At 36.9% G+C, this 15,421-nt stretch overlaps 1 protein-coding gene across 2 annotated transcripts in view; it reads right to left on the reverse strand.

Annotated features, from left to right (window-relative positions):
- Positions 1 to 15,421, reverse strand: part of CLCA4 (chloride channel accessory 4) — a 34,098-nt gene that overhangs the window by 12,302 nt on the left and 6,375 nt on the right. Inside the window, exons 2-7 of one of the 2 annotated variants that reach the window (XM_011956084.1) lie at positions 8,961 to 9,101; positions 8,675 to 8,822; positions 4,822 to 4,930; positions 3,164 to 3,341; positions 2,592 to 2,810; positions 957 to 1,184 (exon numbers count right to left, since the gene is read on the reverse strand). In XM_011956084.1, the coding sequence (XP_011811474.1) occupies positions 957 to 1,184; positions 2,592 to 2,810; positions 3,164 to 3,341; positions 4,822 to 4,930; positions 8,675 to 8,822; positions 8,961 to 9,101 (1,023 nt within the window). The remainder of the gene's footprint in view (positions 1 to 956; positions 1,185 to 2,591; positions 2,811 to 3,163; positions 3,342 to 4,821; positions 4,931 to 8,674; positions 8,823 to 8,960; positions 9,102 to 15,421) is intronic. The other variant, XM_011956085.1, reaches the window with a different exon arrangement.

Below are 15,421 nucleotides of genomic sequence, written 5' to 3' on the forward strand. Positions count from 1 at the left end.
AGGCAGGAAAGATAAATGATGGCAATTTTACTGGGTGGGGGAGACTTTTTAGTAATATCAGACTGAGAAATTGAAACAATTTTGTAGACTGTAAAGAGACAGTGAAGATGTCTAAACAGTAAAATGACATAATTTATATTAATTGTGAACTCAAGATGACCATTTGGCTAAAAATAATATTCATAATAATTATACATATATTTACTAATTATTATAAATATATACTTATAATAAATTATATATTTAGTATATATAATATATGAAGTAGATATTTGCTACATAATATAGTAAATATTGTTCTAAGTATGTAAATGTATCATTTCATGTAATCCTTATAATTATTCTATGAGGTAGGCATTTCTATTTCCTATATTGTATAGACAAGACAGAGTCCAAAGAGACTAAAAGGTTAGCCTAAAATTATGTGGTTAGTAAGTAGCACATACAGTACTCTGATGTCAAAGTTCATGCTCTAACTCATATGGCTTACCCTAAATATGACTCACAGTCTTGCTACATCTGCTGTAAGAGGTATAATAAATAGTTTGCCCTAGCTGAATGTTACAGAAACTCAAATGAGAACTAGTTTAAAGTGGAATAATACTATACCACCTGTGTCACTGCCCCAAAAGTTGATGGCTTTTGCATCCAAGCACACTTATTTAACTAACATTTACGGAGCACTGACTACTGCATGGTAACAAGATAGCAAAGTCCATGACTTCCTTGGGCTTGTAAGTGAGTGGCAAATTGATAGTCGTTTATTCACCCATGGGTTGTTCATTGACTCACTGATCCATTAAAACATCAAGAGAACTTTTTTCTATATGTTTAGTCCTGTGCTTCTTAGGATTACTTATGTTAAAATAAGGCAGCAAGTATGTGCAGTAGCACTTAACATGAAAATGTCCTGAAAAGAAACAAAAATCAAAATATATTTGCAGTACAATTTTCACCTGAAATGCGGATTTAATTCCAGAGCAGATGGAAGTTCCTCCCCAAGCGTATGTAGGTAACCATGCCAAGAGTGTGTTTCTTTCATCACTGCTTATTATTTGGATTGGCTTATTTACAATAGTGGCAGTACTATCAAAGTGAACCATCCCCACCCAGGATCCATTTTCAACAATCTGCAGCAGGAAATGTTTTGCTGCTTGATTCATTTGATTTAGGCGGTCATAACTCTAGATCAAAAAGACAAGAAAAACAAACAAGTGATTTTGACTGGAAAATAATAGACAATCACATAAAGTGAATGGACAGAATTTATTGGTAACATTTTCTATGAATGGTAATTGATGTTGTTAAAGGAAGCAATTATCAAATTTTTAATTGATAAAATTTAAAAAATGGTGGTATGTATTATGGGACACATATTGTGTAGTAAGGAGCACAGGTTTTTATTTACAATTGATTCTTGACTGCTAAGTATCCAAGTGAGGGGTGGAAGGTAGGGTGGGGATTGAGTTGAAACTGGGGTGAGGATACACATCTGAGAGACTGTCTAATTACTCTTGGGAGCTCCTGTGCTTGCTGTCTTCAGATAAAACCATACCCCCAAGCCTATAAATCAAACCAGACTATCGTAGACTCCAACCAGAGACTGGAGTCACTCCATCCACTGGAAACTAGACTGCCCAAAAGGTAATACTTACTTGAGTTTCATTTTAAGTTTGGAGAGGCCAAGGCCCTATCTTCCCACTTTATCCTTCTGTTCCTAACCTCTCGCTGCTGCCTTTCCACCAATGGATTAATTGAATTGGCTCTTTGGTAACCCTCAGGACCCGGCCATTTTTCAGAGGTTATTGTCTAGGATATAAGCTTCTTCATGCATTTGTCTTCTCCAGTCCTTATCACTATACTGATCTGTGTTACTCCCCGCCAATTTATGCCCAAATTTCCTTCTGAACTCCCTGAACCAAATCACAGTGAGAAACTTCTACATCTTCATTTTACGTGCTCTCTCCACTACCTGCATTGTTGTGGCTCAGTTCCTTCCACTCTATCATTCTCTGCCCTTTTTAATACCTTCCTCATTTGCTGAAGACCTTATTCCTGTTCTTCAGCAGGCTTTGCTCTGCCTTAATGTGCCATCCTTCTGGTTTCTTATCACATTGCACCCACTTGTTTGCTGTCCATTCATTTCAACAATTATTTATTGATTACCCCATGTGATTAACTTTATTCTAGGAAATGGGGATAAAGATGAATAAGACATAGTTCTAATTCCTAGAGGATTTTCCTAGGCTAGTGGAAGAGATATGTGTAACGTAAATATAATATGCAGTAATAGAGGTATGCACAGAGCATTGTTGGGAAACAGTAGAAGGGCTTTAACCAGCCTAGAAGTCCAGTCTATTTTCTGGAGGAATCCAAGGAGGAAGTGACCCTTGGATTAGGTATTTTAAATTATATTCGCATCTTTCTTTTACTATGGTATTTTGCTGCAGTATCTTGAAGTCATGATCATGGGCAATGATGGTACTTTATGCCACCATGCAATTTAGAACAATCTAGGTGCAGACAGAGTTCAGTATGTTCTCAGATCTTCAAATATCCCACATCCCTATATCCAGAAAGAGTGAACCTACCGCCATGCTTTCAGACTTATCAAGAACTAAGCACACAATTCTTTGACTGATCTTCAGCAATGAGAAGACAGGTGGAGGAGGTGGTGTCACCATGGGTATGGTGTTATTAAAATCCTCAGAACCGCTAATCACCTCCCATGTACTTCTAAAATTGCACTTTTTGTTTTGTAGGCTTGGAGCTTCTTGATTATGGGTTTTTTCATTACAGAATTCAACAACCTAAATCGTTAATAAAATAAAAAATAATTTTAATATACCATGCATTTAAAAATTAAACTACAAACCTGAAAAAATTTAAAATGCCTTCTGCAGATATGTTGTTTGTTGAATGAAATATCATTTACTGAGCATCAATATTACAATAAGGTAGATTTACCATAATAAGAATAATGGTAACAGTAATAACAGACAACACTAGATAGCACTAGTTCAGCACATATTATGTGTCGGCCAATGTTCAAAGAACTCTATATCAATATATGTAATCCCCAGGTCACCTGAACAGATACTTTAAAAACATGACAATATGTCATTTGATTATAAATTCTGGAAGCAATTATCAGCATACTTACAGAATCAATATTTTGTGTAAACATTATGGATGCTTTCTCTGTTTGCACCTTATCAGGAAAGAATTGACAATCTTTTTCATACAGTTTTGTTTTAGAATCAATTCTGCATGTTCTAGTAATACAGCTGCCTCCTTGACACTTATGAACTCTATTTATACCAGAGATACCTGCGGAACACCTGAAAATACATGACAGTTAATCTCTGAGGCAACCGAATCATTAACACTTACAGAAATCTTAAGTGGTTGTATTCATGATGACCTTTATATCAAGATGTTTATTCTATGTGTACCATATACTTCCTATCCTGGCAGTAGAGTTTAAGGGTTCCAATCAAAGTAATTATCTATTTTTTAAGAAATTCTAGAGGGAAATTTTAAGTGGGGCCTCCAGATAAACATAATGGTTGAGTTCTCTCTTTGTATTAAAGCTGCTGATCTCTTGCTCAGACATCTCTCCTGCTGGTCTTTTGGTGGTAAATATGCTATAGGGACCTGGATAAGAGAACTTTTGAGACAATTTACTCTGAGTACCACTTTAGCTTGAAGTTCTTTGTAGATTTCTTCCTAAAGAAGATATTCCCAAAAGAAAGGTACATGGGATAGACACAAGTCTTATTACTCAAAGAGCATTTTTATCCAAAGGGAAATGTGATTGGAAGCGAAGATGAGGTACTGCAAGAATCCCATGGTAGAATAAAAAATGTTGGAGACATTTTAGACATATGTTTTATGGCATGTAATTGACCACAGGTGGCAGTGATTACAACAAATACGCTGAGATGTGAACATATTTTGCCTTTTCAATAGGCTTTCAGTTCAAATTCAGGAAATGATGAATAGTTTTTATTCTATTATTTAGGGAGTCTCATAAATACGTCAATGCATCTATTGCTCCCAAACTAGGTCGACATGATGAAACTATGTGGAAAATCATGATGAATATTCTGCAGCAGCTGTTATACATCTAAGGGGAATATGACATAAACAAATGCAATAAATGTAATACTCTCTAAAAGATGTGCCTGAAAATTGGTGCAATGGGACAGAGGAAGGACATTGACTGAAATCGTATACCTTTCAGTTCTCACATTAGTGTCAAGTCCCGAGCCCCAGCAGGACATCTACATTGATGAGGCAATAGCACCAATTTTAATTTTAAACCGCTTCTTCCCAACCATTTGATCACAGAATCAAAAGGAGATTCTATTAACTGTGATGCTAGATGGTATTATAAAATAACCTTTATAAATCTCCAAGAAGTTCTTGCTTGGCTCCTTGAAGCTGCCTCATTTCTTACTCAGTCCACATTTAGCACTACTTAACCATGTTTGTGCATTCTTGTGTAATGTGAATAACTTTGATCTTATCCCAGCATATTGTAAATCCATTTACATGCCCAACTTCAACGCAAGTGAGTTCTGGAAGGTATAGCAGAGAAGTATAAAATATGTCAAATTGTCAACCGAATGCTTGCCATTGAAATTATGTATGTTTTGACTACTTAAAGATACACTTTCTAAAAAAACAAAAAGAAAACAAAAGCATTGTTTTGTGACATATTGTCGGCATTAAGAATGATTTTGAAAGATATCAAAGGGAGGAAAATAAGAACGGATAAAAGCCTGAAGTCAGTTTAGAAAATTTAAGTAGCCATGCCTTGTTGCTTCGATTTTTTTTGACTTAGCACGGTAGAAAGGCTGATCTTCATTGTACTCATCAAACACTCCCCACCGGAGGTGAGCCCACTCATGGACAAACAGTCTGCCTGTGGGAAAGCATTTCAAATACATGATCTTAATTCAAGTGACACATTTTGTATCAAAATATTTTAAGAAGCTTCTCTTTCAATTATAAAATATATTTAGATTTCAGTTTTCAACAACTATCAACATTTATATTTCAGTGTATAAAAAGTCTATTGCATTAAAATACATTATATTATATATTATGCTATATTAAGTAATATATTATCTTCTTATTCCACAACATGTTAAATCAATGAAACAATAAGGGAGGATATGCTATGGACCGAGTGGACTGGGATTTGTGTTTTGGTTCTTGGGGGTAAAAAGTCTTAGTACAATGGTTTATGGTTCTCCAAATTATAACCAACATAATCAGATATACAGTACATCTCTTGCACCAAAATACCATGTGAATACAATTAGAAAAAAAAGTCTAAAAATGCTCCCTATCATGATTTAAAAAAAATATTGGGAAACACTATTATGGGCCAAATACAATTCTGGGGATGTTAAAATGAAGGAATTCATGTATGGTATTTAAGACATGTTAGCATTAATTATATGAAACAATTACTAACTATATATACATTCAATGCAATACTAGGTATTAAAAAAAATAAAGATGTGTGAGATTTAGTCCTTCACTTGGGAAGTTTTGAGAGAGGGAGTTCAAATAAAATTTTTTTTAATAAGAATTTTGCAATAAATGGAGGAATAAAAGTAAATTCACAGCTTGAGATGCTGAAAGAAGGAAAGTGGAACTTTCATTTTAGCAATGTTGAGAAAAACTTCAGAGGAAACAGAGATGGAGAAGGAGAGACTGGAAGTAAAGTCTCTTCTGCTACAATGTGTGTTACTGTAGCTCAAACAACCTCATATGAATCTGAAAACAGGAGGAAAATACACCATAGTACCATAGTATGAAGAAGTCATCTTCTCTTTCTTTCTTTCTTTCTTTCTTTCTTTCTTTCTTTCTTTCTTTCTTTCTTTCTTTCTTTCTTTCTTTCTTTCTCTTTCTTTCTTTTCTTTCTTCCTTCCTTCCTTTCTTTCCTTTCCTTTCTCTCTCTCTCTTTCTTTCCTTCCTTCCTTCCTTCTTCCCTCCCTCCCTCCCTTCCTCCCTTCCTTCTTTCTTTCCTTTTCTTCTTTCTTCCTTTCTTTCTTTCTCTTCTTTCTTCCTTTCTCTCTCTCCTCTCTCTCTCTCTCTCTCTTTCTCTCTACTTTTTATGAGACGGAGTCTTGCACTGCTGCCTGGACTAGAGTGCAATGGTGCCATCTCGGCTCACTGCAGCCTCCGCCTCCTGGGTTCAAGTGATTCTCTTGCCTCAGCCTCCCGAGTAGCTGAGATTACAGGCACCCACCACCACGTTCAGCTGATTTTTTGTATTTTTAGTAGAGATGGGGTTTCACCACGTTGGCCAGGCTGGTGTTGAACTCCTGACCTCGTGATCCACCCACCTTGGTCTCCCACAAGTGCTCGGATTACAGGCATGAGCCACCGTGCCCAGCCGTCATGTTTCTTTTTTAAGTCTTTGCTATTCAAACTGTGGTTCTGGACCACATCCCTCAGCATCACCCGGGAGCTTGTTAGAAACGCAGAATCTTCAGGCCACCCTTTGCTTACAGAATCAGAAGCTGCATATTAACAAGGTCCCTAAGTTACTCTTCTACATAATGCACTTTAAAAACACTGGTTTCAGGTTTCCTAGGCAAGTGGAACCAGGTTCGTGGGAGCAGAATTAGAACCTTTAGTAGGAAAGGAAAAAGCCCTCATATCAGCTACTGCAGTAGGAATCTGGTGCATGTTAAGAAAAATTTAAAACTCCCTGTACCTGGCTGTCTTCTCAGAGAGTTCACTCAGATTCGATTCCTTCTCAGGTTTCCTTGCCTCCCATGCCCACCTTAAAAGCAACCCTTTTGACTTAGAATTCCATTGTCTCATTTCCAGCTATCTCTGTTCCTGTTTCTAGTAACATTTCTCTCTCCCCCTCTTCACACTGTGTGTGTGTCGTGTGTGTGTGTGTGCGTGCGTGTGTGTGTGTGCACTTTTAATATGCGCTATGGCAGCCTCTAGCCATACTGCATTGCTTGCCTGGGTGATCTAAATGATCTATTGTGATCGTTGGTGTTGTTATCATTATTATTACAAAATTGCATAGATTTTGAGAGCTCTCTTACTAATCTTATTTGTCCAAAAACCTTATTGCTTTTTAGGACATTGAGGAATGTGACTTTTTTACATAAATGCACATATCACATTATGCATTTGTGAAAAGGAAGAAAGACCTGTCTAAGAAGAAGGGGAGACCTGTCAGTAATAGAATAGGGTTTAGGTGTGGGATATGGGAAAAATCAATAACTGATATGGGGACACTGAACTTACAAATTGGAGGAGCCTTTCTGTTCTAAGAAAGGTGCAGGTAGAGAAGATGTAGGTGGTAATAAGTTTGGAAATAGAGAGGAAGAATGTAGAGACCTCTGTTTTATCAATCAGGACATTAATTGATGGGATTGAGAAGAGTGCCTAGAGATCTTGAGAAAAATGGTAGAAGTTTTAGAACAGCTGCTACAGGAATTGAGAAAGAGAATTGAGAAGAGCTGAGTAAAAATATTGTTGAGTAGCTTTGAGTGCTTCACTGAGCTTGGAAGTGCGTTTTTATAATCATGTCAATTAGTTTTATAATTTTCTTCAACATTCTTGAAAACATGACAGGATCTAAGAATAAAGTAGATGGATAATTCAGAAGATTTAGTAAATTGAATGAAACATAAGGATACGAGTGGTAAAAGAATTGAGCTATTTATACTTGTAGTTGAAATGACTGATTTTGCTGGACATGCCAGGTAGAAAGAAAGTATAACTAAAAGGGCACAAAGGATTAGAGGTGCCAAGGAAAACAAACATGGTCAGGATAATGTACAGGGAAGAGGTAAGATTGGGACATAAGGAGATGATGGAACTTTCAAGACTGGAGAGGGGAACTGGTCCAGGTGATGAATAGGACCAGATCTAGCTGAATGTTTGGCAGAGACCAGAGACTTGATGAGTGTTCAATGAACAGGAATAGAAGAGGGTAACTCTGGGGTATGGGGATTCAGGAAGGTTCCCATTTAACAGTGACACATGTGTAGAGCCCTCCTTTAATAATGATTTGCATTTTTGTCTGTAAAATGCACTTTTGTTGTTTTGACAAATTATTTTAACATTTAGATTGAACTAGATGACATTGCCATTTTTATAGGTCAAAATGATCAGTTACAGACAATGTCATCTGTTTCAATGAAATAGATTGATATTATCAGCAACTGGTAGCCTAGGAGTGTTTTCTCTTGACCAGTAACTGGCAACATGACTCTTTCCAGATTACTATACATCTGGCTTTCATGTAGCTTACCTGTGATTTGTTAATAACCAGCTATGGGAGAACTGGAAAAATTAAAATGTAAAAAGCATGCCTTAAGAAAAACATTTATTATTGCTTTTCTCTGTTTATATTTTTGTAGACACTGTACTGAGTACATTTATCTGGATTCTTTAGTTTAATGTAGAACAAATATTTTACAAGGTAGAAACTCCTCTCTTTGCCATTTTATAGGGAATAAGCACAGAGACAGTAGGTCACTTGTTTAAGGTCACACACAGCTAGTAAGTAGGGGAGCCAGGATTTGATTCTATAGACTTTGGCCCCATGGCCTGGACACTTAACCTGCATAGAAAATTGTATGCTGCAATCATTGCAAAATTATTTTTTAACCAAAATTTCTACCTGGTGGTCCATATTCATTTTGTTTTTTTCCAAGTAGAAAGTCAGGAGTGAAGTGAATGTGTTCGCCTTTCTCTCCACATTCTGTGAACTGCTTGGTGTATGGTTCATCTCTACCTGGGAGCATAGGTGGTGCAACTATAACATCAGCCTGAGAGTGTTGAAAAAGATTGTTAAACATGAACAATAAAAAAGATAATATTCAGTTAGAAAGACTCTTAAATAATTTGTGGCAAAAATGGGTAATATCAGAAAATATAATTTTTTAAGAGAAGATTTTGACACTTACATGTTTATAGTTTTCATGTTTTGGCCTTTTGTACTGAGGATTTTCCTTCCAATTTTCAGGAATTAATATAGATACATTTTTGAAAAAAAATCTTCTTTCTGTGGCTTCAAACAGGTAAGTAGAAGCTGTAGTGACCATATCCTGTCATTAGAGGAAAAAAACGTGTGAGGATGGCGAAGTTAGAGTGAACTAAATTAGCAGAGTTTTGTGACAGGCATTTCAGAACTTAAGAGTGGACAGAAAAGCAATAGACTGATGAGCAGGGTCTCTGCCTCATTATTCTAACTCTGCCACCTGTCAACCAAAAACCATCACTTAATCCTGCACATTGAAAGCCTCCTCAGTCTTCTGTAATCCTGCCTTAAAAGGCAAATGCTTGTATTTGGCATTAAGATAAATTGATTAATATGAATATGTACATGGACTTTGGAGTCATTTATGTGATTCCAATACTAATGTTAGTATCTTCTAGGTGACAGATCTTGGTTGATTTATGCAATACTCCGAATCTCAGTTTCCTCATCCTTCAATGGACTATTACTATCTATCAGTATGGTTGGCATAGAAATGGAACTCTACAAATAGGAAATCTTAAAACTGTTTGATATCATTACTATCTATAAGAAATCTTAGTAGAAAACAGCCTTGGTTGATGCAAACTGAGGAGGATACTCTATAGAAATGGGTCATTGAAGAGGTTTCCCATCCCAACCTTAGGAGAAGCAGCTGGGTTTGGAGCCTGTGTGGGTGATGAGAAAAAAAAAAAAAACCCATAGTAGAGGAAAAACTTTGATTACAGAACTGTTGCTCTACCACCAATCTGAAAATAATATCATCTTATATTCAGAACTATGAACTCACATACAAAGACAAATAAGAAAAATAGTCCCTCCCAGGAGAAAGCAAACTACTTGGAAAACATATTTCAGCATATCATCTATGAAAACTTCCCCAACCTTGCTAGGAGGCCAACAGTCAAATTTAGAAAATACAGAGAACTCCTGAAAGACTTTACACAAGAAGATCATCCCCAAGACACAATCATCAGATTTTCCAAGGTTGAAATGAAAAAAAGAGTGTTAAAGGCAGCTAGAGAGGAAAGGGCAGATCACCTACAAAGGGAACTCCAACAGGCTAACAGTGGACCTCTCAGCTGAAACCCTACAAGCCAGAAGAGATTGGGAGCTCATATGGTTTTGCTGTGTCCTCATCCAAATCTCACCTTGAATTGTAGTTCCCATAATCCCCACGTTTTGTGGAAGGGACCAGATGGAGACAATTGAATCGTGGGGTGGTTTTCCCCTTCCTGTTCTTGTGATGTAAGTTCTCATCTGATCTGATGGTTTCATAAGGGGCTTCCCCCTTCCCTCAGCTCTTATACTTCTCCTTCCTGCTGCCATGTGAAGAAGGACATGCTTGCTTCCTCTTCTACCATGATTGTAAGTTTCCTGAGGCCTCCCCGCCATGCTGAACTGTTAATTAAATCTTTTCCTTTATAAATTACCCAGTCTCAGGCATGTCTTTATTAGCAGCATAAGAATGGACTAATACTGGGACATTTATTCAGCATTCTTAAGTAAAATAATCTTCAACCAAGAATTTCATATCCAGTCAAACTAAGTTTCCTAAGTGAAGGAGAATTAAGTTCCTTTTCAGATAAGCAAATGTCAAAGGAATTCATTACCACCAGACCTGCCTTACAAGAGATCTTGAAAGAAGCACTAAATATAGAAAGGAAAGACTATTATCAGCTAACACAAAAACAGACTTAGACACACAGACCAGTGTCACTATAAAGCCAGACACACAGACCAGTGTCACTCAAACAAGTCAGCATAACTAGCCAACAAAACAATGACAAAATCAAATCCACACATATCAATATTAACTTTCAATGTAAATGGGCTAAATGCCCCACTTAAAAGGCACAGAGTGGCAAGCTGAATAAAAAAGCAAGACCCAATGGTATGTTATCTTCAAGAGAATCATCTCATAAAGGCATAGTGACACCCATAGGCTCAAAATAAAAAAATGGAGAAAACCTACCAACCAAATGCAAAACAGAAAAAAGCAGGGGTTGTAATCCTAATTTCATACAAAACAGATTTCAAACCAACAAAGATAAAAAAAGACAAAGAAGGGCATTACATAATGGTAATGGGTTCATTTTAACAAAAAGATCTAACTATTCTACATATATATGTATGCCCAACACAGGAGCACCCAAATTCATAAAGCAAGTTCTTAGAGACCTACAAAGAGACATAGACTCCCACTCAATAATAGTGGGAAACTTCATTGAGGCAGAAAATTAACAAAGATATTCAGGACCTGAACTCAACATTGGATCAAATGGATCCGATAGACTTATACAGAACTCTCCACTCCATAACAACAGAATACACATTCTTCTCATCACCACATGGCACATACTCTAAACTCAACCACATAATTGGACATAAAACAATCCTCAGCAAATGCAAAAGAACCGAAATCATACTAAACACATTCACAAACCACAGCACAATAAAAATAGAATTCAAGAGTAAGAACATCACTAAAAAACCATGCAATTACATGGAAATTAAACAACATGCTCCCGAATGACTTTTTTTTGGTAAATAATAAAATTAAAGCAGAAATCAAGATGTTCTTCAAAACTAATGAGAACAAACATACCACATACCAGAATCCCTGGGACACAGCTAAGGCAGTTTTAAGAGGGAAATTTATAGCATTAAATACCCACATCAAAAAGTTAGAAAGATCTGAAATTAACAACCTAACATCACAACTGAAGGAATTAGAGGAGCAAGAACAAATCAACCCCAAAGCTAGCAGAAGAAAATAAATAATTAAAATTAGAGCTGAACTGAAGGAAATTGAGACACAAACCGTTCAAAAGATCAACAGATCCAGGATCTAATTTTTTGAAAAAATTTATAAACTATATATGCCACCAGCTACCAGCTAGACTAATAAATAAGAAAAGAGAGAAGGTCCAAATAAACAGAATTGGAAATAAAGAAGGGAATGTTAATGCTAACCCCTCAGAAATAAAAATAACCATCAGAAACTACTATGAATATCTCTACGCACACAAACTATAAAACCTAGAAGAGATGGATAAATTACTGGACACATACATCTCCCAAGACTGAACCAGAAAGAAATTGATTTCCTGAACAGACCAATAACAAGTTCCTAAATTGAATTAGTAATAAACAGCCTACAAACAACAAACAAACAAAGCCCAGGATCTTATGGATTCACAACCAAATTCTACCAGATGTACAAAGAATTGCTGGTACCATTCCTACTGAAACTATTCTAAAAATTTGAGGAGAAGGGATCTTCTCCAACTCATTCTATGAGGCCAGCATCATCCTGATATGAAAACCTGACAGAAACCCAACAACAAAAAAAATTTCATGCAAATATCCTTTATGAACATTGATGCAAAAATTCTCAACAAAATACCGGCAAACCAAATCCAGCAGCACATCAAAAAGCAAATCCACTGTGATCAAGTAAGCATCATCCCCAGGACGCAAGATTGGTTCAACACACACAAATCAATAAATGTGATTCATCACATAAACAGGACTAAAGACAAAAACTACATGATTATCTCAGGAGATGGAGAAAAGGTTTTCAATATAATTCAACACCACAATAAAGTAGATATTGAAGGAAAATACCTCAAAATAATGAGAGCCATCTATGACAAACCCACAGTCAACATTATACTGAATGGGCAAAAGCTGGAAGCATTCTCTTTGAAAACTGGCACAAGACAAGGATACTGTCTCTTACCACTCCTATTCAACTTAATATTGGAAGTCCTGACCAGAGCAATCAGGCAAGAGAAATAAATAAAGGGCATCCAAATAGGAAGAGAGGGAGTCAAAGTATCCTGGTTTGATTATGACATAATTCTATATCTAGAAAACACCATAGTCTTGGCCCAAAAGCTCCCTCAGCTGATAAATAGCTTCAGCAAAGTTTCAGGCTACAAACTCAATGTGTAAAAATCACTAGTCTTCCTATACACCAACAACAGCCAAGTCCAGAGCTGAATCAAATAGGCAATCAAATACCATTCACAATTGCCACAAAAAGAATAAAATACCTAGGAATACAGCTAACCAGGGTGGTGAAACTTTTCTACAATGAGAATTACAAAACACTGCTCAAAGAAATTGTGTCAGAGAAGACACAAACTAATGGAAAACATCCCGTGCTCATGGATAGGAAGAATCAATATCACTAAAATGGTCATATTGCCCAAAGCAATTTATAGATTCAATGCTATTCCTATCAAACTACCAACAACATTTTTCACAGCACTAGAAAAAAGCTATTTTAAAATTCATAGGGAACAAAAAAGAGCCTGAACAGCCAAGGCAATCTTAAGCAAAAAGGACAAAACTGGAGGCATCATGTTATCTGACTTCAAACTATACCACAGGGATGCAGTAACCCAAAGAGCATGGTACTAGTGTAAAAACAGGCCTAGACCAACAGAACAGAATAGAGAGCCCAGAAATAAGGCTGCACATCCACTACCATCTAATCTTCAACAAAGCTGACAAAAACAAGCAACAGGGAAAAGATTCCCTATTAAATCAGTGGTGCTGGGATAACTGGCTAGCCATATGCAGAAGATTGAAGCTGGATCCCTTCCTTACACTATATAGAAAAATCAACTCAAGAAAGATTAAAGACTTAAATGTAAAACTGAAAACTATAAAAACCCTAGAAGACAGCCTAGGCAACACCATCCTAGACATAGGCAAAGATTTTATGACAAAGATGCCTAAAACAATTGCAACAAAAGCAAAAATTGACAAGTGGAATCTAATTAAACTTAAGAGCTTGTGCACAGCAAAAGAAACTATCAACAGAGTAAACAGACAACCTACAGAATAGAAGAAAATATTTGCAAATAATGCATCTGACACAGGTCTAATATCCAGCATTTATAATGAATGTAAACAAATTTTCAAGAGAAAAACAAACAATGTATTAAAAAGTGGGCAAAGAACATGAACAGATACATTTCAAAAGAAGACAGACATGTGGCCAACAAGCATGTGAAGAAAAGCTCAGTATCAATGATCATTAAAGAAACACCAAAAAAACCCACCATGAGATACCATCTCATACCAGTTAGAATGGGTATTATTAAAAAGTGGAAAAAAAAAAAAGATGCTTGCGAGGTTGAGGAGAAAAGGGAACACTTACACATTGTTAGTGGGAGTGTAAATTAGTTCAACCACTATGGAAAGCAGTATGGTGATTCCTCAAAGAGCTAAAAGCAGAACTGCCATTCAACCCAGCAATTCCATTGCTGGATATATACACAGAGGAATATAAATCATTCTACCAGAAAGACACACATGCACGTGAATGTTTGTTGCCGCACTATTCACAATAGCAAAGACATGGAATCAACCTAAATGCCCATTAATAACAGATTGGATTAAAAAGTGTGGTCCAGGGCCGGGCATGGTGGCTCATACCTGTAATCCCAGCACCTTGGGAAGCCGAGGTGGGCAGATCACTTTGGGTCAGGAGTTTGAGACCAGCCTGTGCAACACGGTGAAACCCCATCTCTACTAAAAATACAAAAATTAGCTGGGCATGGTGACAGATGGAGACTCTGTCTCAAAAACAAACAAACAAACAAAAACAAACAACAAAAAAAACCTGTGGTACATATACACCATGGAATACTACACAGTCATAAAAAAGAATAAGATCATGTATTGTGTGGGAACATGGGTGGAGCTGCAGGTTATTATCCTTAGCAAACTAACACAGGAATAGAAACCCAAATACCACATGTTCTCACGTATAAATGGGAGGTAAATGACGAGAACTCATGAACACAAAGAAGAGAACAACAGACACTGGAGTCTACTTGAGAGTTGGGGTGGAGGTTGGGAGGAAAGAGAGGAACAGAAAGATAATATTGGGTACTAGGCTTAATACCTGGGTGATGAAGTAATCTGTACAACAAGCCCCCATGACACGAGTTTACCTATGCAGCAAACCTTCACATGTGCCCCTGAACCCAAAATAAAAGTTAAAAAAAGAAAACAAAAGAAGACACTATGGGTCATGTATAGACACACAAACTTCTTCTTTTTTTTTTTTTTAACGGAGTCTTGCTCTGTTTCCCAGGCTGGAGTTCAATGGCTCAATCTAGGCTTACTGCAACTTCCGCTTCCCGGGTTCAAGTGATTCTCCTGCCTCAGCCTCTCGAGTCTCTGGAATTACAGGCGTCTGCCACTGGGCCCAGCTAATTTTTGTATTTTTTAGTGGAGACAGGGTTTCGCCATGTTGGCCAGGCTGGTCTCGAACTCCTGACCTCAGGTGATCCACCCGCCTTATCCTCCCAAAACGCTGGGATTATAGACGTGAGCAACCACACCCAGCTGGCCTCAGAACTTTGA

The sequence above is a fragment of the Colobus angolensis genome, unplaced genomic scaffold, assembly GCF_000951035.1.
Source record: "Colobus angolensis palliatus isolate OR3802 unplaced genomic scaffold, Cang.pa_1.0 Scaffold41, whole genome shotgun sequence".
NCBI lineage: Eukaryota > Metazoa > Chordata > Mammalia > Primates > Cercopithecidae > Colobus > Colobus angolensis.